The sequence below is a fragment of the Vidua chalybeata genome, chromosome 7 (assembly GCF_026979565.1).
Source record: "Vidua chalybeata isolate OUT-0048 chromosome 7, bVidCha1 merged haplotype, whole genome shotgun sequence".
In the NCBI taxonomy this organism is placed as follows: Eukaryota; Metazoa; Chordata; class Aves; order Passeriformes; family Viduidae; genus Vidua; species Vidua chalybeata.
Genome location: NC_071536.1, coordinates 20700405 through 20725246, shown reverse-complemented (window position 1 = coordinate 20725246; position 24842 = coordinate 20700405). Strand labels below are relative to the sequence as shown.

The 24842-nt window shown below is 37.2% G+C and overlaps 1 protein-coding gene across 3 annotated transcripts in view; it reads left to right on the top strand.

Moving 5' to 3' along the window:
* CSRNP3 (cysteine and serine rich nuclear protein 3) overlaps nt 1-24592 on the top strand; it is an 81356-nt gene extending 56764 nt beyond the window's left edge. For 2 of the 3 annotated variants that reach the window (XM_053947916.1, XM_053947915.1), the window contains 5 exons: nt 7616-7875; nt 12974-13270; nt 14756-17822; nt 20156-20308; nt 23807-24592. In XM_053947916.1, the coding sequence (XP_053803891.1) occupies nt 7616-7875; nt 12974-13270; nt 14756-15799 (1601 nt within the window). In that variant the 3' untranslated portion in view covers nt 15800-17822; nt 20156-20308; nt 23807-24592. The remainder of the gene's footprint in view (nt 1-7615; nt 7876-12973; nt 13271-14755; nt 17823-20155; nt 20309-23806) is intronic. The other variant, XM_053947914.1, reaches the window with a different exon arrangement.
* The last annotated feature ends 250 nt before the right edge of the window (nt 24593-24842 follow it).

Genomic DNA, 24842 nt, shown 5'->3' with positions numbered 1-24842 from the left:
GCAAGGTGGGGGTCTCTTCTCACAGACAAGGGGAAATGACCTCAAAGTGTGCCAGGAGATGTTTAGGTTGGATATTAGGAAAGGTTGCTTCGCCGAAAGAGAAGTTAAGCATTGGAGCAGGCTCCCCAGGGAAGCGGAGAAGTCACCATTCCTGGAAGTATTCAGAAAACAAGTAGACATTGCACTTCGTGATGGAGTTTAAAGGGCATGGTGGTATTCAGTCAAAAATTATTTGATGATCTTGGAGGTCTTTTCCAACATTAGTAATTTGATGATTCTGTCTGTGATTCTCCCTGCTTTGGTGAGGTACCTGCCTCTAAATGCTAGGTGGTTTTTTTTTTTTTTTTCTGATAACGAAGAATACACAAATTTAACTTACAGAATCACACATGACCTGCAGAGTCACTTGTGATGGCCAGCAACAGCTTATCTGATAAGGTGATCATCACCAGCAGGAGGTGGTGCCATCACACAGCCTGGTTGATATCCTACATCAGTTATCTCTCTATTGCCATTAACATTATTGCTGTCATGAGCAAGGTTATCCTGTGGCCATAATCACAGGTCCTACCATTCCACTAATAAGGGTACTGTCTTTAGAGTACTTTTGGATGTACTTTGGTTCATTAGGAATGGGCAGATCACTGAGGGCTCTGAGAAAACCCTTTGGTCTCTAAGTGCTCTTGCCATCGTTTGATTTTGCTGTTAAAGGTAATGAGGAATTTGAAAACACAAATACATCCCTGTTGCAGTCCCTTCAAAGCACTGAATTGCCCTGTAAAGCACTGAATTTTGTACAGTTGCTAACTTACTGAGATTGCCTCATCTATGTGGCCATACATAATGTGAAAGAAGGTGTGAAATCCTTAGGAAGGTGTAGCTTCTTCTGAATTATCTTCATAGAGGGATGAAGTTTTATTTGCTGTAAGCTCAATAGCACAAGACACTACCTGAGCTTTGAACTTAAGCTGCATGTTTAATTGCTGGTTAATGATAGAAATCTAAATGAGTTAGAAGTGGTGGTGCTGGTTTCCTATGGGAAAACAAGTGTAACTAAATGCAGGCATTAATTCCTTTCTTCATGGCATCTTGCAGTTATTTATGTTGCCAGCAACCAGGCTTGGAATTTCCTTGTTAATGAGGAATATGTTGTTATTGCTATTTGTTGACTCACGATATGAAACGCTAACAGGTTGAGAGGTTCTTGTATTTGATTTTAAAATAAGTCAGCTCATCTGAGCGTTAAAAAGCAAGAAATGCAAATAAATTCAGTGAAATGCAGTGCAATGTCTTTGCACAAACTCACACAGAATGACAGGACAGGGTATACCGTGAAGCATCTCTTCATCTGGAATGAGGAATACTGTGATGAGAATTGTTAAAAATTGAAGAGGGGTTACAAACCAGGCTCCCACTAGTTTTTAGAATGGTTTGTGTAACTAATTATGTTTCTATATTTTAAAATAAGTTCTGTGTTATAAATTAGTGCACTTTGCACACAATACAACCAGAGAGACAGTTTTTGCATTACATAATGATTTTGTTGGCTTAGAAAACATCAAACAAAATCGTTTTGTCAGAAGATGTTCATGATAGATACATAAAATATGGTTGTAAATGCAAAGTGTCAGTCAGCTGAATGGGTAGCTGTGTTTGCATGAAATGGCCATTCACAGAAGTCACACATAGGATGGAACAAAGGATTGCCTGTACTGTCATAGGAGAGTTCAGCGAATGCAATTGTTATTCACGGGTGTTCTTACAGGAATCCCTGGTAGGACTTTCCTCCTCACAAAGCTGGGGCCAAGGTCAGTAATAATCACCTATGGAACAGCAGCTGGCATTTAGAGGAAATGGTGAGCACTTAACCATCTCCACTCCTCCCCACAGGCTGATAATATTCGCAGACTGGAGTATGATGTATGTCACAGAAAAGCACTCTGGAGGTAGAGGGTGCTGAGGAAGTAAACGTAAAGCTTTCACTGAAATTTTAGTGGTCAGGATCCAGCTTCTAGTAGGCATCCTGACAATTAAACATTTCTGCAAGGTTTCAGACAGAATAGTTAAGAGTGAGGTAAAATGCTTAAAATATGAATTAAATCCTCTCTATTCATGTCAGACTTGTCTGTGAGCTAGTAATTTTCAAAAATCTTTTCAAATGTGACTTAAATCTGGCATTAGGCAAGCATTCCCATCCAGCTCCTCCTGTGAGGTGAATTTAGCTTTGGTTTTACCCTGAAGGAAGCTCCTAGAAAGATAGAGCAGTGAAGTGCTTTAGGTAGGTGGTGGTGTTCCACAGCATTGTCCCTCTTCTCTCAAATTTCCGCTAATTTACAACTGAGTATGCAGTTCCCTTCTAGACTTCGAGATTCACATTTCTTCTAGAAAATACCTCCCTTGTCCTCAAGACTACATGTTTGTTTTGGAGGGTGTATTTTATGTCACAGAATTTCCTCGTAATGAAGATTTCCAGCATGTAGGAAAAGTGTTTTATCATTCAGGGTTGGAAACTTGTAAATTGAGTGTATGGAGACTCCTAGAAAATACCTCTTGGAAGACAATGGGATAGAAAGAGAGGTAAGAGAAAGAGGTAGATGCAACCTTTTCCTAGATTTTGTTTTCTATGAGGTTTGGGAAGCAAGCTGACTTTTATGAGCAGTGTTCTGACCTGGATTACGAGGAGGGATTAGGCTTTGCTGTTCTGTGGTGTTAGGCTTGATGAAATACTGCATGAAAAGTCGTGGAGCAGGTGGAGAATGGTGCTAATCCTTCTTGCCATAATGGTTTATATGACACTGAGTATGTAAAAAGCAGACAAATTGGTAGTAGAGTGTAAGAAATGCAGCATTTCCACTGCTCTAAGATAGAGCTTTAATCCAAAAGGCTGCTTCACACATGTTTTTTTCCAGCCTTTTGAAATTCTCACGTGCCTAAGATATTTCTGCACTGGTGACAATGCATTGCTTTGCCCTCATTGATGCAGGAGTGTGAGTAATCTGCTGGGGAGCCATATGGTTCACATTTATTTTAATGTGTCTTTGACATCAGGAGAATAGCTGAGATAGCAGAAGAAAGTGCTTATGTCTTGGAGTTCAGCCAGAACTGAGATCATTTAAGTTTTGTAATCAAAGAACTCCCAGTTTCCTGGGTAAAAAATGTTAGAAAAACATGATGAGCTTAAAATGTCATTCCTATCAGAATTGTATAAAAATAGGAAGCAGATTTTGCATTTGATGGATGAATACAGCTTCAGCGGGTGCTTTTCTCAGGTGGTGGTTTGGATTCCATTTCAGCCACTAAACACGCAGAAGGAAGTGCTGCATCTTCCACAGGTTTCACACGGCTGTAGCTCCACTGCCCAGCTTGGAAAATGAGGATATTGAAAGGCAAATGGAGAGTGCTGCTGCTTTGCTTCAGTCTGCCAGCATATTATTGCTCTTGCTTACCTATTGCATTAGTTATAATTTATCCATATACAAATGAAACTTGGGTGATTCTTTTAAGCATAGGTTGGATTGCTAGTGGAAGTACTGATTTTCCCCTTTAGAAAACTACTTTTCATGGGATTTGGGAGTTGGATGGGCCAATGATGACAAGAAATACCAAGATACAAGAAATAAATGATTACCAAGATACAAGAAATAAATGATGACTGAATTTTGAATGAAAACCTGAATTTTTCAAATTTTCAGTAAATTTTGCTGGGTATATATTCATGCTTTCTAACAGATCAGAACATACATATTGTGTGTGTCCTTCTGCTCTTTCTTGAGCTAAACAGTGTTCTTAGCAGTGATTCCAGCAGATTTAATATAATGTGTCAGGTACAGTGCATGCAAAATAACAAATGCCCCAGACTCTTGATAAGGTGGTAGTTCTGTTTTGGTTGGTTTGAAGCAAAGGGTTTGAATCAGTTATAGAACACTTTGTCCCTGACATTGGAAAATGTTCAGCATTTCCATTCAGTATTTAATAGTACTTTTGAGCTCACATCAAGGCAGCCCTCTGCTCAGAGATTTTTAGGAAGTGTAATAGAGCAAGAACACAGTGCTTTGCAGTGCTGACTGTGCTTCTTTCCATGTCCTTGGTAGCTGAGGTGGTCACAATTCTCATGTCTCCTCGCTGACATTCTAATCTGTGCTTTTGACTAATCAAATACTATCCTGTAAACTCCTGCAGCTCCTGCCAGATCTGTTCTTGTAAACAAAATTCACATAAATATGAATATATTCTAACTCCTCCTGACAGTAGCATTCAGGAGATGACCGTGGAGTTCTTCACAGGGCCTTAACTCTGCCCTTTAATGAGCTCTACCAAACGATAGGATGTGTTCCAGAAAAAGTAATCCCATATGTTCTGAGGGCTCTGAATGTTTACACATGTGTTTAATTACAGACTGTCATATAATTTCTCTGACTCAGAACTATAATGTTAATAAATAACAGCACAAACTTTAATGGCATTTACAGCAAATGCCTGTTAGCTCTCACATTATCTTCATACACGTCTTCAATCTAGTGCTGAATTTACAGTGCTGGTGACACTGAAGTTACCATGTGTCAACATTTTCATGAAGTTCATTTTAATTCTATTGTAACAGTTTTAATCAGTGATATATAAAAAAAAACCCACAAACAAACAACTTTGATGGTTTGGCGTTGACAATTCAATTACTGAAATTGATAAGAATTGTAAAAAATTGAAGACATGCATTAGTGGGTTCTTTAAGACAGCCCATGACATCTGCAGTCTTAACTGAGAGACTGCTGACCAAACTTCTAGGCATAAATATATGGCAATGCTTGAAATTCATGTTCTAAATTTTGATGCACACACATGGGCAAAAACACACATAGTGTAAAAGCTCATTCATGGTATCTCGTTTTTATCAGAGATGACTTTTTTTTTTTTTTTTTTTAATCTGGGGGTAACTAAATCACAGCCTCTTCAGCTTAGCTTCATTTAGCTATAAATGTTAGTATGTAGTGTGTGGATAAAACTTAAGGGTCATTTATTTATGTTTAGCCATTAGTATTATAGTAGTATCTCTACCATAATGAGATTGAGATTTGAAAAAACAGAAATGCTTTTGTTGCAGCATTTGTCATTCCTGCCAGTAAAGCAGTCCTGTCAGGAGTTCCACAACTAAGATCTAAACCAGATAAATATCAACACAGACCTTGTGTGATAGATACTCAGGTTTACAGGTGAGGATTCAAAAGGTTTGTGTGATTCTCTAACTTGTGAGATTTACTTATGCAATTACCTTCAATTTCTTCATGAAATGTATGTGTATATTTTTTTTTCAAGAGCAACTTTCCTTTTTTTTTTCTTTGAGTATTTTACTGTAGTTTTATTTCTCATTTCATTTCTGACCGATTCATTTATTTGGCAAAAAACCTGCCTGCCTTTCAGTAGCTGCCAGTATTTATTCTAAAATAGAGGCATCATCCAGTTGAGATCCAAATAACATTGATATTGATATCAGAAATTGGATACACCCCAGAATGGTTTAGATACCTCATTCAGCAGAAAAGGTTTTTTTTTAAATATGCACTTTCTTATGTATTAGAACATATTGGCAGTGCAGGTTCTGATTTAGAGTATTTGCTAATATGTTATATTGAAAGAGAATGTCTCAGTATGAAAATTTCCCCATCTTGCAAATGCTAAAAATTGGTTTTATTAAAGGTAGTTTTGTTTCAGAACTGTGATATATATGAAAAAGAACAGCACATTAAAACCATATTTAATATCATGCAAAATTGACACATCCCTACCAACTAGTCTGCTAATGAAATACCCTCTTCCCTCACTAAAGGCTTCCTATAAATACTTTTGACAAGCTCTGTTGATATGAGATTTGCTTCAACTTGGATGTAAGTTAACATGCCTACTGTAACAGAATTTGTCTTTTGATTTCCTTTTGTACATGCTATACCTTTTTTTGTAACACACTTTATTAGCAGCATATGAGTAACAGGACCTGATCTTATTTGTCTGTTTTATATTTATAATCCAGCATACCTGCAGGAGGTCTGAAGTGCCTGTTACTTATATAGCAAACCATATACTTTACCATACCTTTAGCAGCTTATTAGTATTCAGGAAAAGTAATCCTGTTACAGTGAGCCACAAAGAGTTCTGTGATAATGTCTGCAGGATACACTGCCTGTAATTTGGATACAGGCTTTATTTTCTAATATACTTGTATTTCCCACAGTTTGGTAGATGATGCTGGGTGTTTTGACAGTTTTACTTCATGTAGAAGTTTGTGGATTTATGTTGGTGGTGATGAACATTTCACAACAGTAATAGAGGCTGAACTATGTTCTACCTGTGGCAATAAACCAGACCTGTTACGAAACCAGACCTGAAGGCCAAGTGGGTCCCATCTCTAGAAATGGTGGAATTCTAGATTATCAGTGTACATCTTGTTGCTCTTACTGCTTTTAATGAATGATTGCAAGCCATTCAAGAGTGGTCAGGCACCCTTTAAATCATTTTACTGTCTGAATTCTGGCAATGAGGTCTCTCATTCATACCTGCACACACCTACAGTTGTTGCCTATAAACTGCAAAGCAATGACTTATAAGCTGCATTCTCAACAACCTGTTGCTATTTTGCAACTAATCAAATAAATTGGACTGCTCATCTTAAAAATCAAGGAGTGTCCCTTACCTTTCTCTAAGGTTTGTGTGTCTTTTTTATTTCCTCTAAAGGCATGCAGCTATTATCAGTGAGAAACAATAGATCAGTGTCATGGGAAGGAGTTGCTAAGTGTCTGTAGAACCAAAAGAAGAAGAATATTTAACAGTTAAAATCTGGCATTTTTTTAAAACAAGTTTCCTATATTACTGCATATGTTTATTAAAAACCTGAGCACAGGTATGACTGGAATCAGAAAAGAGTTAGAAAATACTAGATTTAATTTTTTGTCAAAATTCTATGTTAGACTACATATACACACACATATTCAGTGGATGGCAGCAGAAAGGTGGATGAAGGTAAAGAAAAACAAAGTGTGTCTGCTAGTCAGAATTATTTCTGTATCATTCAGTGGTGATGATGATGGTATGAATTTTTGAGACAGTATGAAACACTAAATATACTGGTTTTGTAGTTTTTCCAACATCAATTTATCACAAATTAGATTATAGGATATACTAATCTTTTCTGTCAGTGTGACCCAGTGCTGTAGTGATGTGGATCTCTGCTGCCTTGTGCAGCTTTGTTGGCAGGGGTTGGAAGAGGTGCAAGTCAGTGGATCACCATCTGTGTTGTGACACTGAAAGAGGTTTCTTTTGCTGGGATTTGGTTGCTTACTTAGTAAAAGGATAAAACATTTTTATGATGTAATGGGAAAGAAAAACTTTCCTGGCCAAGTATTTCTCTTCAGAAGTAGACAATGGTGTTCATAACTGTAACAGCTTGTAGTGGCTTCTAGGTTTGCATATGTGGTAAATATTTCTAATGTTATCTTCTCATTCTTCTCACCTTGGAATATGGTGTCTGTGTAGTCAGGTATTGTCACTTGTGCAGTTCCCTTTATCTTAACACATCTGCTGCCTGACTGCAAGTTACCATTTACAGTGAAATCTGCCTCTGTTCCAGCTTCTTCAATCCTGAAGAGAGAGAAGCGGAAGAGAGCGAAGAATGTCCATTTTAACTGTGTTACTGTGTATTACTTCACGAGAAGGCAAGGCTTCACCAGTGTTCCCAGCCAAGGAGGAAGCACGCTGGGAATGTCCACTCGCCACAACAGTGTGCGCCAGTATACCCTGGGCGAGTTTGCCATGGAACAGGAGAGGCTCCACCGAGAGATGCTGAGAGAGCATCTAAGGGAGGAAAAACTCAATTCTCTAAAGTTAAAGGTAAAGCTTGTCTAAGACTTTGATCTCTGCCCTAATTTAACTGAACAGCATCACAGCTACAGGGGCCAACACACGTATTAAACAAAACAATCACCTTCTGTGAGCTCCATTTTCAGTTGAAATAGATGTTTTCCTGGAGTTTTCTAATTTTACTGAAGGTGCATTTTTGTTTGATTATACCAAGTGCTCTTGTAGTTGTCATTGCTGTGTGCCACCAAGTGCTTTGCAGGGAGGTTGTTCTTTACTCCCTGTTCTCTACAGAGAGGAAAATAAAAGCAGAAAGTGGTGGGAGTTAGCCTTGAACAAGGTGTCCAGCAGAAGTCTGGAAGTACCAGGAAACGAATGAGTCTTCTAAGCCCAATGGTCTATTAGAGAAGGGAATAATAACATTATCGATACAGAAAGTGAAAGAGCTTCTTTCTTGGCTAACTTGAGTGAATTTGGGAAAAAGTAAGAAGCAGTGATACTAAAATGTTTTTTGTTATCAGTATTCCAATGATTGTGTATGTATTGTAAGCATGATTGTGTGACTATACTATTTAACCAGAAGAAATGTGTCAGATAAATTAAGCAGCTATATCAGTTCAGCTAGTCAGAACAAATCCTGGCTGGTTTTCACAAGAATTTTTAAGATTGGAAGGGACTTTTGGAGATCATCTGCTCAACAGCCCCCACCAAGGCAGGGTTCACCTAGAGCAGTTGATACCCGGAACATGTCCAGGTGGGTTTTGAATGTCTCCAGAGAGGGAGGCTCCACATCCTCCCTGGGCAGCCTGTTCCAGTGCTCTGCCACCCTCAGTGTAAAGAAGTTCTTCCACATGTTGAGGTAGCATTTCTTGTGGTTTAGTTTATGGGCATTGCTCCTCTTTGTTCTGCTGGGCACCACTGAAAAGGGTCTGACACCATGCTCTTGGCAGCCCCTTTGAGATATTAATGTGCATTAATGAGATCCCCTTTCAGTCTTCTCTTCTCCAGACCAAACAGGCCCAGCTCTTGCAGTCTCCCTAACAAGAGAGATGCTTCAGACCCCAAACCATCTTTGTGGCCTCCACTGGACCCTCTCCAGTAGCTCCTTGTTGTTCTTGAGCTGTGGAGACCAGAACTGAACACAATACTCCAGATGTGGCCAAGCAGAGGGGCAGGATCACCTCCCTCAACCTGCTAGCCACACTTCCTTGATGCACCACAGGATACCATTGGCCTTCCTTGGGCCAACTTCCCAATAAAGCTGTGCTTTTGAATACAATGTAGGAGAGGAAAGAAACTCTGTATTTGAGTAAAGGAGAGCAGGTAAAGGAAGTGTGTTCCTTCTGCCGCTTTAAAACTGGTGGCTGAAGTTCTGGTTTTTTGTGTCATGGATTGTGTTGCATATATTTTTGACTCTTTCAGATGAATCCTGTAATTAAAAGTGAACAATATTTAGAATTGTAACCAAGCTTCTGTGCTGCACATCCCCTTCTTTTGTGATACTACATCTCTGTTTCTGTAGTTGTACAGAGCAAAGTGGCACCCTCCAAGTTTAAGAAATGCCTTTAATCATTTTTTCTATAGAATGAGCTATGAGTTCATGAGTTCTTTGTCTCAGGGCCTGAGGAAATGTGCATGATCCTCACATTTGCAATTAATTTTTTCAGTCTCCTAACTTTTTGGTGTTTTTTCATAGCTAAATAGAGTCTTAAATAAATTCATAAGGTCATAAAATTTGAACTGTCATAGAGCAAACATAAAACCACTCAGGACAAAGGTGAATCAAAGACAGATATTTGGACAGGTTGGAAACCAAAAGCTAGTAGAGTGTTAGTGACTTATCACTTGATAGAAGTTATACCTGTAACATCTCACATCACAGGGCTTTCAGAGCATCAAGTGTGAATTGTGCTGTGTAACTGATGACTAGCTGTACATCCCTTGGCTGACTTCCAGGAATCAGCTCAAAGAGAGGAATCCCCAGTGGAGTGAGTAAAGAATAGTCAAGCATACAAATAATACAATTTCTTTTCTTGGCTAGAAAGTAAATCAAGGAAAATCACAGATCTTATTTACCTTGAAAGAGTAGATGAGGCCTTTTGGCCTTTAGGCACTGGAGTTTGGCTCTTCATCCTTTCCTAACCCTGCTCTTGGCTGGGATGTATCTCCTTTCTTAATTAACTTACTTAGCTTCTGCCCAGTCTGTTTTGGGGACACAGACCATACTTTCTTCTCATTTTCCAAATACATGTTTTTCCATCTTCCCAGCCACTTGTTTCAGTGGATGATTATTAAGATTATTAACTTTCTGCAAAATCTCTTCATAAGTAGTCAGTGAATAAGGAGAGCCTTATTTGCGTTCCTTATTTTCATCTTACTGATGTTAAGTCTTTTACTAGAGTGAAATATTCCTTTTCATCTGGAGCATGTATAAAGACATAGGCAACAAAAATCTTCCTGTTTTAACTAGTCCATTAACTTTGATTTAGTTGCATCCCTGATTATGTGCTTGGGTTTAAAAAAAAAAAAAGAAAATTTCAAACATGAAAAGAAAATCCAGGACTTGCTGAATTAGTGAAGAGTCACTGTAAGGCACCAAGCATGTTTTGTTTGCTTAAGAGAACAGGGCCTTGCTGATTTTTCATTACAGACATGGAAGGGCTGCTTGGTCATTCACATAGTTTCTAAGTGAATAAAAAAGGAAATGTGGCATTTTAAGGTGACAGTGCCAGAAGTTATGTCAGCAAAACTATTATTCATTTAAAGAAAATGTGTTAATCAGAATTTGCATTAAAAATTACTGTACATCACATAAAAATGAGAAAATGGAGTAGGATTAAGTTTAGTCAGAGGTTTTTCTATTTGTAAACCATTATGTAAATAGAAAGTAACATTTTCAGTGTGGTTTTTAATTTCAGTTTCTCGGGGATTTTTAAATTTTTTTTTAATTACATTAAAATATACAAATCGGTGAGTAGAAAGTATTTGCTCCTGTATAATCTGTTAAAAAAGATAAAAATACAGGAATATATTGAAATTGAGTTTCCATAATATTGAGTACTGTTTATTGTTTTTGTTGCTAAAAGCAAAGGGCCAAATCAGAAACACATCTAACTAAAAGCAGATAAAGGCTGTGAAATCATTTTCAAGTCACTTTGGCCATTTAGTACCAGCACTTTGATGTCAACACTGCTGACAGGAGCATAAACACTTATTAGCAGCAGAGTGTGAAAATTCTGGATGTAAAAGCCATCTTATCAAATGAAAGGTACAAGGTAATCATTTGAGAAAGCATGAGTAAGCACAAAAAATTACCTAAGAGAGTCCTTATTGCTTACTCATAATGCCTCGTGAAATTAACATTATTAGCATGAGACCAGTGATGTTAAGGCTCCCTGGTCTGTGGACACAGTAGGTTTCCTTTGTGGGAAGTCGTAATTTCCAACTAGGGCAAGGCAGAGGTGTCCATCCTACATTTTTCCTCTTTTACTGAGTGGGACTGAATTTCACCCAAAGGCTTCACATATTCATTGGCCTTTTATCTCTGGTTATGACATTAACCTTTAGATTTATGAGGAAATTTACCCACCTACTATCAAGTTTAATTCAGATGAGCAATATTATGACAATCAAGAGAGGTTAATGTTCCCTTGAAGTTCTGGAAAATGTATTTGGTACTTTTTTATAATCTTCCTCCCTCTGTAGTTACCCAGTTATTTTTTTGAGAAATGCTGGAGTCTTTCCTTTTTATTAATTCATTTGTTCTTTGTGTGCCAAAACTGAGGGAAAAAAAAATTAGAGGTGGCAACAAGGAAATCATCCTGCAAAGGAGTCAGGAGCTGAGGTGCTTTGAAATGGCAAAGCGCTGGCTGGTGGCACACGTGTGACATTCCAGCCTGTGGGATGCATGTGGCATTCAGCACACCACTGGAGGCCAGTCCCTAAAGCTCTACTGCTGCGGAGAAAAGTAGAAAAGATTGGCAGGAGGAGGAGGAGAAATACATGACAGGATTGGTATGGTTCTGTAGGTGCCTTTGTGTGCTGACCCATTACAGCATTCACCTCATGGGTAAGAGCCCTAAAAGTTAATTTTTATTAAACAGTAATTGAATAAAATAGTAAACTAATTACAGGAGCAGGGATTAGAATTTTTCTCCCTCCACAGTTTTAAACTTAGATTAAATAACAGTGATCTGCTTAAGGAGTGGTTTGAGCCTTTGTATATAAAATTAGAGAAATCAGATTTCTTAGGCAGGTCATTCCCCTATTATATATTAAACAAAAAAGCAAATAAATCAAAGAAACATAAATACACTCTACTTAGTTTTACCTTGCTAACATAAAATGAAAAGATATAACCAAGAATGCCATTCTGGACTGAGTATTCAGGCTGAGTTGTGTGTATGGTGAGGTATTAGCTTCTGGCAGCTAATTCAGATACATTTAATCCCTGTGTGGATTTACCTCTCTCTCTGTAGAATGTACAGGGGAAAGGATGATTTCTAATGTTGCTTTTCCTACCTTACTGAACTAATACATTGAAATACCTGGTGTAAATAATCTCCCCATTGTCCCAGGGCCAGGCAGAACTATTTAGGGAGCTATTACCCCCTCTTTTGCCAGTGTAATGTGAAAAGTATAACAGAAAATGGATTAGTACATAAAATATGTACTAATATGTACATTTTGCAAACCTGTGATGCATCATAATCTGAATCCATGTTAGTAGTATCACAGCTGTCTCAAAAGGAATATTTAAGAATTTCAGAGAGGTCAGAGACAGGAATCAAGGTCTTAAAAATTTTCTTGTGAAACAATACAGAAAAAACGAGATTTCAGAAAGGCATGAGATCGAGCAGCTAATGACAAACAGTACATTTAGGTAAATAAAGAACAGGTAATTTCTTACCTTCATTACAAACTTGGTATTAAAAATGTATTTTTAATTCATATTCTAAATGTGAAAGAAATGCTTGGTTACCTGTGATGATTTTCTGGAACTTCCTGGCAGTTATGCAGCATTTTTACGTACAGCTTTGTAGATTGATCATGCGTGTCACATATTGACATCTGTGGCATGACGTACACGTGAGCGTCATTTAAGGACTTTGTTAATCGTTCTGTGCAACAGATGACAAAGAACGGTACGGTGGAATCTGAGGAAGCCAATACACTGACTCTGGATGACATTTCTGATGATGATATTGATCTAGACAACACTGAAGTAGATGAGTACTTTTTTCTCCAACCCCTGCCTACAAAAAAGCGGCGGGCGTTGCTGCGAGCTTCTGGAGTGAAGAAGATCGACGTGGAAGAAAAGCACGAGCTGCGAGCCATCCGCCTGTCCAGAGAGGATTGTGGCTGTGACTGCCGTGTGTTCTGTGACCCAGAAACTTGCACCTGCAGTCTTGCAGGCATAAAATGTCAGGTAAATGTCTACATTATTGTCATTATTTAGTTGTCTGGGGAGGGGGAAAGTTGTGTGTCCATGCACATGTGTGTACTTTCTGTTCTTGAAGTTATAACTATTGGAAATTAAGTATTAGGCAATAACACTTGTGGATGTCCAACCTGGTTTTTAAGGCCCTGTTTTAAGGGGCCTTATAGTGGGCAATCAGTACAATCTCCTAAAATATCTTCAGTATGATTTTAGGCACATGCATGGCTTAGGGTTTTTTTTTTGTTCTTACACAAATATTCTGCTCCTCATACTCCTTTTAAGGCTTTATCTAAATAGGCAGATGCAGACAACAGACGAATAAGTAGCCTGCAGATTTCGGAAGGGATATTACCTTTTATTTTAGAAACAATTAGCAGACACTCCAAATATGAATTATAGTCCAAACTCCATGGGAAACAATAAATGACATTCTGCAATACTGTCCTTTATGTAACATGCATGATACTTAAAATCTGTGCATGATACCTTTTTACTGCCTATATGCAATTTTTTTATAGCAGGTTTTTCCTCTGCAGACTGAAGAGGTATTTCATATTGTACATTTGCATAGTGTCAGCTGTACATGTCCCAGAATGTTCCCTAAAAGACATTTCTGCTAGTTCTGCTGAGTTGCTGTTGTGCAGCTGAGTTTTCTTCCTGAATGCATTTTTCATCATCTCATAAATCCAAGCTAAATTTTCTCTGCTATTTTAAATAATGCAGTCTCTTTGCTTTCATCTCCACATGTGGGGAAGATGAACTGGATTATGTTGTGTGGTTCTCCTGCTCATATTTGATGTTTAGGTGTTACAGTGCAGGTGAAAGTCGCAGACCTTAGGCTGTCTAATCAAACTTGCCACCACATGGATTCAGTCACATTTTCAAAAGTTTAAGATATTAGATGTAGAAGTTATGTGCCCAGTCTGTTGAGCTTACAATATTGCATCTAGAATTGGCTGGATTACCTTTGAAAATGCACTTGAGTTTTTGTTCCTATTTTCTGAGATCAGGTGTCCCGATTGGTAACTTTATAAGGTTTTTGTATATCATTCATTTTTGTATATCATTCATTTTGTTTCAATGAGTGTCTAGTTTCCATGATTTTTACCAAATTTTAAGGTGTTTCTGGTAATGCTTTTGCCTGGATTTGAGCACAAAATGAAGTAAAGCTATAGCAGATCAAGAAGTTGAAACGCTACCTATTTTTTGTTCCACTGTGTAATAACCTGTGGAACAGAATCAATTTTCCCTTCTCTGCAATAGTGGAACATGTCCAGGCCCCAGGTTACTGTTCTCTCAGTACTGCTGAACTCCAGGGCTGACTCCCTGAATGACTGTTAGCTTTGACTTATTCTACCAGCATTTCTCAAGGTGAATCCTACTTCACCTTTGTATTTCTCTAAGCTGTCTAAGCTCTGTCATGTCACCAGGCTTTTGCTTCCTATTGTTAATCTGTATTCTCTTTTTTAAAAGGTGGATCGTATGTCTTTTCCATGCGGTTGCACTAAAGAAGGGTGTAGCAATACAGCAGGTAGAATCGAATTTAACCCTATCCGTGTACGGACTCACTTTTTGCACACCATAATGAAACTTGAGTTGGAGAAAAATAGAGAGCAGCAAGTTCCAGCACTCAATGGCTGTCACACTGAGATAAGTGCACACAGTAGTTCCATGAGTCCAGGACCCCATCCAGTTGAATATTCGATTGCAGAAAATTTTGAGATTGAAACCGAACCCCCGGCTACAGTTATGCATTCCCAGTCAGCCGAGGACTTGGACTGCGCAGGGGAAGAGGAGGAAGAGGAAGATGGGAGTAGCTTTTGTAGTGGAGTTACAGATTCTAGTACACAGAGTTTAGCCCCTAGTGAATCAGATGATGATGAAGAGGAAGAGGAAGATGAGGAGGAAGATGAGGAGGAAGAAAAAGCAGATGATTTTGTAGAAAGTATGAGCTCCCATGCTGATATGGTGCCTCTTCCTTCTGTCCTTTGCTACTCTGATGGAACTGCTGTGCATGAAAACCACTCTAAAAATGCCTCATACTATACTAACTCTTCAACTCTGTATTACCAAATAGAGAACCACGTTGCTGGTACTGCTAACCAGATCGGTGAGACTTACTCAGAAAGGGATGCTGTCAAGAATGGTAGTCTTTCTCTGGTGCCTTACAACATGACTTCAGAACAGTTTGTTGACTACACACGGCCATCAGAGGAAACTTTTAGCAGCCCTCATTACCCTTCTGCAAACCCCTCAGTGATTGTTTGCTGCTCATCTTCTGAAGGGGATGGCAGTACTCCCTGTAACAGTTTATACACTGAGCATAGGCCAAGTCACCCACCAGTGGAATTTCACTCATACTTGAAAGGTCCTTCTCAAGATGGCTTTGTTTCAGCTTTGAATGGTGACAGTCATGTGCAGGAACACCCTGCTGAGAATTCTCTAAACCTCCCAGAAAAGAGCAGACTGCACGAAGAGTGCATCAAATCACCAGTGGTAGAGACGGTGCCTGTTTAAAATTAAATTATTCTAGGACTGACTTCCTGTGTTAAAATTCACTCCCATTGGATTTTCCTAGAAACTTACTTTTTTAAGAGGTAGACAGTACTTGGACTAGTCAATGTTCCAGACACATTTTGTTTTCTCAAGCTACACTGGCAGTGGTATTGCACAAAACCAGTTCATGTAAAGATTTAAATAAAAATAATCAAACCCTTTTTTTGATAAAAATAAAACAGATAAGTAAAAAACACACCCAACATATTTCAAAGTAGCCTGCCTATGAACGTATGTGAAACCTGCCAAGCTGAATCAAAACTTCATGTTTTTGACTGTCGGGCCTGTGCAAGATTGTTAAAAATGATACTTTGAAATAATCATGTTTAGAGTCCTAATTTTCAACATATCTGAAAGGATGGTAAATTTAATGTAAAAATAACTACTGTACAAAAAAAAGTTTTAATTGTTCTGTACTGTTTGTATTTTATTTATGGTAGTTTAATATTCATGTTTTGATAAAAATGAACAGCATGTTCATTTGAGCAGAAGATCCATAATTACTTATGAAGAGCATGTCCACTTTTCATCTGGAGTACCTTGTATTCTTCCTTATTTTTTCCTAATACTATTTCTGATAAATCATCTTGAAACACAATTTTAGAGTGTACTATTTTTCTCTTTTACTGTTCTTGACAAACAGAAAAGTCAGAAAGGGGGCATTTACATCTTCTAGAATAGAGAAAGGTAGACAATCCTCCATTTAAAACTAAAATCAGTGGCATTCCAGAACTGGTACCCCCTCCCCAAAGAAGAATGATCTTGTATATAATGGCAAAGCAGTAGCTTAAGCTCACACAGCACCTTCAGCCCAGCCACCGTTCAGATCCTTACGCACTTTAGTGCCACTTTGCAGTACTGTAGGAACTGCAGGAACTGTGAACCTCTTCGGAGAAATGCCATAGCTCCAGACCCTGAGGCAATGTAAAATCTTAAAAGTCACTGTAACAAAATCTGTATGTTTCTCCCAAGCCAGTTTATGAATATGTCAGTATGCAATTTATAAAAGCAGAGCCTTACTGATCAAAGTTTAAATAAAGCATGGAAAAACAATGTGGAAGTGTCTAGATTGCCTAAATTTTTATGACATACAAGACTGGCTTTTGTGGACTTCTGATTGTATCTGAAATTTAGTACAATTTGGTCTTATTAGGAAACAGTCCACTCAGTGAGGAAAAATAGCTTCAGAAATTTTGTATCTACAAAAGTCTGCAAGCAAAAGAACATGTGCATCATTTGGATATCCATTACATTGTGATCCGCCTGTTTTTAAATGGGAATGAAACTACCTTTAATTTATTAAACAACCTTGCTTTTGTCTAGAAAAGGAGGCATAGGAATCAGCTTTTCTCTGCACTGGTAATTCTGCACTGCCTTATTTTGATTTCAAAATTATTTCAGCATTTTTGTTCTAATACTGAGATTTCATTTATTATACATCAAGTAGTTGAAATGTAGGCCTGTCTTGTTTGTCAAAATATGAATCAGCATCTTAGTTTTTATCTGTGTCAAATCTAGTTGGTTAACAGTGTGCATGTAAACACAGTGTAAATTTTATCTCTGTAACAGTGATTCTTCTGGTTAGAAGCTCTTTAAAACATCATGTACAGTACTCCAGTAGAAAAACTGCCGATGTAAAATATGCTTTTCAAAAAAAAAAAAAAAAAAGAGCTAACTTAATTGTTTTTATATGAAATCTGGGCAAAGTGATTTCTTGTATTTATGCTAAATTAGCAAAATATTTTTACTCCATGTAGTAGCTGGAAAGGTTTTTTATTTATTTGTTTCCACAAGAAGTCCTACATGTTTTATATGAACTGCATTGAAAAGTCTAGTTCTCTAGGGACTGGATTCCAAACTTGCAAAGTATTCCATCTCCTGGGAAAGCACACTCATGTTGGTTATCTGGCTCAGCAATTCCACAGCCTGTGTTCCTCACAGTCACAGACCACTCTAGTCTCTTTCTCTAAGGCTGAGTAGCCAGGTAAGTGCCTGTGTTCTCCAATGCCATACAGCAAATACCCATGATTTTTAAAGAGAAATGTGCTAGTCCTTAAAGTTCTGCACTTAAGAATAAATTATTCTGTTCAAGATGTTCTAAGGGCAAATATAACAAGTCTTTGTGTATATAAAGGTCTTGCTTTAACAGTGGGCTTAACTTAGGCACTCCCTTAACACCAGCACCAAAAGCACAAATCTCTTCTGCTTGAGCTGGACAGTAGATGAGGATAAGTAGCAGCTCTTTAACTTCAGACTGTGTTGGAGAGCCACACACTTTACTGGGGTATTTCTCTCAGGGGAAAGTTAAATTAAATCTTTTGCTTTGTTATTCATGCCCTTACTGAGCAATAAGAAATTATTTTCTTGGCCCCTGTGCTTTCACATGAAAAATATCTTTAATACTATCAGCAAGCACAGTAAGTGATTAACTTTACAAAATACTTCTCAGCTAGCTTTAAATATTGAGGTGATGATTATTTAGTATTTCCATTGGCACAGATTTCTGATCTCAGTCCTCTGTAATACTAGCATCTGTAAAAACTTCGGAGTATTTGGATGTGTATGTTCCATGCCATTGGGGCATCAGGGGACAATACAGCCAAATTCTCTAAAGCCTGCAGCGTAGGATAACAAGCAGTACCTTGTAGAAGAGAAGTAGAGGGAGTGGGGACTATATAAAGCATTTGTGATACTCTCTTTTTCTATGTTTGAAGTAGCTCATTCCTGGGAGTCGCATAGTAAAATGTGCAGAATGAATATTTAAGTTGAAAAAATATTCCGAATTGACTGGGTGGTGATAATTTAACTAATAATACTTTTCTTTTGATGCAATATGATATTTTGTGATCAAGATTTGGTCTCAAGATACAAAGTAAAGAAATCTTCTTTAGTTCTCACAGTAAGTTATAAAGTCAGGTCTGTTTATAATTCATGGAGAGTTCCTGGTAGCTACTATTAATAATACCACCACACCTTCTAAAATAGATAAACTCATACTGAGGAAGAAACATGTAACCACTCAGCCAAATCCATGCCAGCAAATAACAAAGCTAAAGCCTTTTCTAAAATGTATAAGTTAACTAGAGTGATTTAAAAAAAAAAAATAGTTGAAACCCTAACCGAGACAGGTAGGTCAATTTAGCTGAAATCTAGAGTAGGATGTAGAAATCAGGTGAGAGTCAAGTTTCCCATCACTTGATTAAACTTTGATTTATTTTTTAGACCAAAAAGCCATACTCTTCGTTTAAGGAAAAGCAGGCTTAAGTCATGGGATGGAAAATATTTTAGTGTTATTTTCTGGGCTAGTATATAATAATATATATAATAATATGTGTCCCATTTCCCAGCTGGTTAATATTCATGTTGATAACCAGTCCTTTCATTTTGGGTAGGCTGTTTCTTTGTGATAAAAGTATTATGTTGCTAAATGATAACCAGCAGTATTCGCTTCTGTGTCAACACAGCGTATTATTTGTGAAAATATCTACATTACTGATAGTCTTTATCAGCTTTATTTTCAAGATAACTGGCTACTGATAAACACTGCTAAGAAGCCCAGTATATATTTGTGATTATATTGCATCATTCACAAAAATGAGTCAAAGTATTTTCCTTTCTTGAAACAAACTGGAATTTTCACACAGACCATTATTGGAACAGCATCTAAAACAGATGCCCTTTTGCCTAGAAGGTGAACTTCATCTCTCTTGGAAAAAGGTGCACTGTTAACTATATATAAAGCTTTAATTGATAGACATGAAATTAGAATTTCGTTGGCACAATCACAGCAATTGCAATTGTTGCTTAAGAGCTGTTACTCATGTCCATTGAAACAGCCTTAAAATTAAAAGCTGGTCAGTAGAAGCTTCTAATATTCTTTGTTATGCCGTATGCCACTTAGATCAGAAAATTCTAGATTTGTAAAGCTTTACAATTTTTCATTTACATAAGTTCCTGCTAGTGAATCATAATTGGAGTTGGCATTTATTTATTTTAATACCGTTGGTTCCACTCCATATTAACTATCACTTGCTATAGATAAGGTTCAGCTGCTCCCCTGCTCCATTAACAGTGGGATCCTGCCTTTGGTCCAAGTGCTGCAGGACCCCTGTGTGGTATTAGTGATGCTGTTACTCATTAGATTGCTGACTGATCCCAGGCCAGATCCAGTTTCTAACCTGATCTATTTCAGTAGATCTGACAATGAACAGATCACATTGCTTTCCCTGCCTCCCAGGCAGTACCTTCACAAACAGCTGCTTTGTTAAAGATCCTATGCATGTATTTGTATGCAAAACTGATATTTTATTATTTCAGATGTTCCTGACAGAAATGTGATACACTGGATAGAGAGTACTGGGCTCAGACAGAGGAGACTTTGCCTTTGTCCTGTTGTGTCATCATGTTCTCTGTGCTCTGGTTTGTAATGTACTTGGAGATACTGTGATATAACATAATTCTATAGAACAGGTAAAATACCATTTTATTCTTGTGGTTTGGCATCATAACTAAATTTTTGTACTGCAGACTATGCCATTTTCCAAATAAAGCCCAGCCCAGCTCAGAACTGACCAGAAATTTTTCTCTAACATGAAACACAGCTGAAATGAGCTCTCCTTTCCTTAGACTGGATTAATGAGCAGAAGTTAAAAAGTAAATTTCACAGCGAAAAATTAGACTAAAAGCTGTGTTGACTATACAATATTTACCTGTCTAGTGCTTAACATTTGAGCAGCAAGATTGTAGTTTTCCTGCAACACTATACTTAGCAGTAACAAGCAGTCTTACTCCTCTGCATGTTGTCTTCTTTTGCCAGCTGAATTCTCTCAGTTGAAACTCCTTGTCTAGGCTGCTCCTGTAGCAATGCAGGTGTCCTTACTCAAACATAAAGCAAGACAGACCCATGATACCCTTTTAAAAGGCATTTGTTAAATAAGGGTCTCCACTGTTACAGCTCATGAGTTTTATGAACCAATGTTCATTGTGCCAGTTGTTTTATTTCTGAAACAGTGAGGAACAGAAGAGGATGACACAGAAAATCCAAAAGCATTTGGGAGTGTTATGCTTTCCTGCTGAGACTAAAGAGTAATTCTGTCATCTGCTTTATTACAGTTGCAGGACAGTTGATGTAAAATACTTTGAAAATCTAGAATTAACTCAGAGACTATATTCTATAGAATTTATTTCTAAAATACTAAATGTGATTACTATTTTTTTAAAATGGTAGAAAGCTGTTATTTTCAAAACAGAGTCTAGTTCACGTACATATTCCTTGGTATGAGAAATCTCAGTGTTTGCCTTTTCAGTGTTTCAAAGTTTTTTTAATATTCTTAATTTTGCTATTCTCTGTAATCACTGTCAATGTGCAAATTAATGTCCATTTTCTCCAAGAAGTGTCAAATCCAAAGTGCAAATACTGTGAAGTGATGAAGAAGTGCAATGTATTTTTAAAGACATCTGAGTGTACAAACGCTTGAGTTCTTCACAAGTTTTTCCTTTTCACTGTCTCTTCCCTCCCCTAAATCCAAGGCAGCTTTTAATTTTATGGCTAACAAAACCAGAGTATAGTTTCCACTTAAGGATGAAAGTTGCAACATCTTTGAGGACTTTTTTGCTACTCCAATAGCTGATACCAGTAGCTGATACCCTAATAGCTGATTTTACTTTAAATGAACATCCACTTTGTGGAACACCTGTTTTGCATGCTTTCTTTTCTTTTTAGTTCCTTCCTTCCTGTTGGTGTTTGGGATGTCTGTTGTGCAGTAAGACTTTTCATTAAAATTGAGCACAAGGGCAACTCTACTGCTCTTTGTGCTTAGAATGAAATCTTGAAAAGCCAGGTTGGGTGGAGTTTTGAACAAAATGATCTAATGGGTGGCAGAGGTAGGGGGGAGTTGGAACTAGATGATCTTTCAGATCTTTTCTAACCAGGCCATTCTGTGATTTATTCGAGAGTTAAAATATATATTGCCCTACTGCTGTGTTAGGTAGACACCCACACCTCAGAAGGTCCCACTGACTGGAGAACCATATTGGTGCTCTGTGTTGCACCTTCTCAACTGAGATCATAGTCCTTCATCCAAGGCTGGGGGTGGAACAAAAGCTAAGTCAAAAGGTAGACTTTGTATTTTATTAACACAATTATTTTAATTTGGAGCTTAGCAATGACACTTCTCTTTCATGAATGAATGTCCAGTAGGCCCAAGTCAAAAAAAGTTTGTCTCTCATGTATGTTCTGGTCTAACTTCACTTTTCCAACAAACCATCTTGAAGATGGGATTAGCTTTTCTTGACAGGGAAAACGGTAGAAGATACAAATGTGCATCATTGTTCTAATACAAGGATCAAGATAATCCTTTGTCTTCAAACACTTGAGTGAGTGCAGGGAGGATAGAACAGTTTAGAGAAAAAGAAAGATGAAGGCTAGAGGCAGATTGATGAGGATTATTTTTCTTCTAAAGGGAAAAATAAAGCATATTAAAAAAAAAAAAAAAACAACGGAAGGAAAAAGGCAAATTAAGATCTCTTCAGAGCAAGGATGGAAATGTGTATGGACATTCACTACAAGGTTGCCCATGTTAGATTGAAATATTGTTTCTGTTATTTAATATATTGTAAACAAACATAAACTCAGAGGAAACAGGAAATTACATTTTTTCCAGACCAGTTATACAGGTGGCCATTAAATAAAAGACTTATCCAAATCCATGGGGTAAAAAACCTAAAAAGCAGCACTCTAGAAGCATTGCTACCATGTCACTGTTTGCTGATGGCTGTTTCAAAGACAAATTCAAAATCATTTTAGTTAACTCTGCTCCCAGGCATGTATTCTTATATACCCAGTTTCTGAGCTAGCAAGAGATGCTAAAAGCAAAGACAAAATGTGCTTTTATCAGCATTTTATCTTGGCATTTTCAAATGAGGCTTAGTACATTATGGCAGGTAATTATTTTAGGTTTCTTCATCTTAAACTTCTAAAATGCATTCTTAAGAATGAAATTTTGGGTTGGATTGTGGATGAAGGTTAACCTTGCTGGGGTAGTGGGGGAATCACTGTAAAGAACCATTTGTGAGTCTCAGATATAGATTCAGCACCAGCTTTCAGCTTCTTGAAAAGATCATTATGTGCACTGGCAGCTGGTTCTCTTAAAACCAGAAGCAAGCATGCTGTTTTTTTTCAAGCCATTTCACACAAATACCACAACTTCAGGTCTCAAATGCCCATGTAAACAAGGCTTAATAACTGGGCACTTCTTTTAACTGACTGATTGTAGGCACTTCTATGGAAATATGTCTGAAGTGTAGTTTGTGAAATATGTTTAAAATGTGTTTGATGTCAAATAAGCGCTAGACATTTAACAGTGCAAAAATAGTCAAAATCTGTAGATTACAAAACTGTTCCTAAGATCCTCAGCCTGTAATATTGTCTTAGTAAAGTTGATCTTTTAAGTTAAATTGCATTCTGGTGTACTAACCTTTTACAAATAAAATTATTAATACAAATGTGATCATTAATACCTGTTAACGTAAAACATGGCAGTTGCATTATTTTGATTTGTTTCAATCTCCAACTAATAGAAATTTTGTAAAAAACACAAACAGAAACAAACACATTACCTTTTATATGTTTAAAGTGTTTTGTTTTAACAGACTATATTAACATTCATACTATCTAGTCCAACCCTGTCTTTTAGCAGGTTCATCTCTCTCTGTATACATACATATATATATATTTCCCCACAAGAATATAAAATTGCTTTTGAAATTTTTGTTGGCAAGTGGTAAATAGTACACCATGGCATAAACTCAGAAGCACTTAAGTTGATGGTCTTTCAGACAGGTAATCCATTCAAATGGGACTAGTAAAAATGCGTAATTGCAGCCATAGTTTAAAATTTGTACATTACTTCTAACATTACTAATTTCTGAGAAAAATAATTGTTACGTACTTAACATTTTCCATTACAGATGATCTTGCATACTAAAATTATGGAGGTCTCAACAGTTAAGCAAGATATTTAATTGGACTGCTGCTTTTAAACTGTTTGAAGAAGCAAGTGGAAAGAAAGTTCATCTTAAAATCTGTATATGGAAATAATTTTAAGCTTCATGAACTACACATTTCCTTAATTTCCTTTTTCTAAACAAGTTGTAACATCAAAGATGCCAAAGGGTAATATAAGCTACAATAATATTCAACAGAACCTAACCTAGATCTTATGTTGTAATAATTTATTCAAATTAACTGTATTCTTCTGTATTTATATTTTCGGTATTTATTATGAATGAGATGAAATTTGATGTATTTATTGTGGCTTATTACTGCAGTGTATATATTACAAAAATGAGCATTTTTAAGTCTTAACATTAGATTTTTTGTTAATTAGTGGCACTTGTATCAGCTGTATTTTTATTATATATTGTACAGTATATATTGTCCATTTGTTTGCAATGAAGTAAACCAGGTTTCTACGTTACATCCTGGCTGCCAGTGCATTGTGCGTCTCATTTCTGCTATGCAGTCACTGGAGAGCCTCTCTCAGCTAAGAGAGCTGGCATTAGTACTGCACCTCCTCCCTGACACCTGCAGAGCCTCCAAAGGCACTCTGTGAAAGTTCAAGCATTTCTCCCATTCCTGATAGTCTGATAGAATAAGGAGAATCAGTTTGTGTGGAATTTGTGCGTGTGTGTTCTTTTGTTTCTAAATATTTGTATGCCAATTAAATTAAATAAACAGAAATGCCTTCTTAGGTATATCCATTTGCCCTTTAATGATACTACTGCCTACTATTTTCTTTGGCCAGGGAAATACTGCACCTGATTCATCTGTGCCTATAATTTTCATAATAAGGTAATGAAACAATTGTTTTCAACAGCTGTTGGAATAAAATTTTGCAACAGCTCTCTCTGGTGGACAATTTGCAGTAATTTCATACATCAGATCATTTCAATGGCAACATTCAAAGACTACTGCTAAATTTCAGGACAACTGTTTATTTTGAAT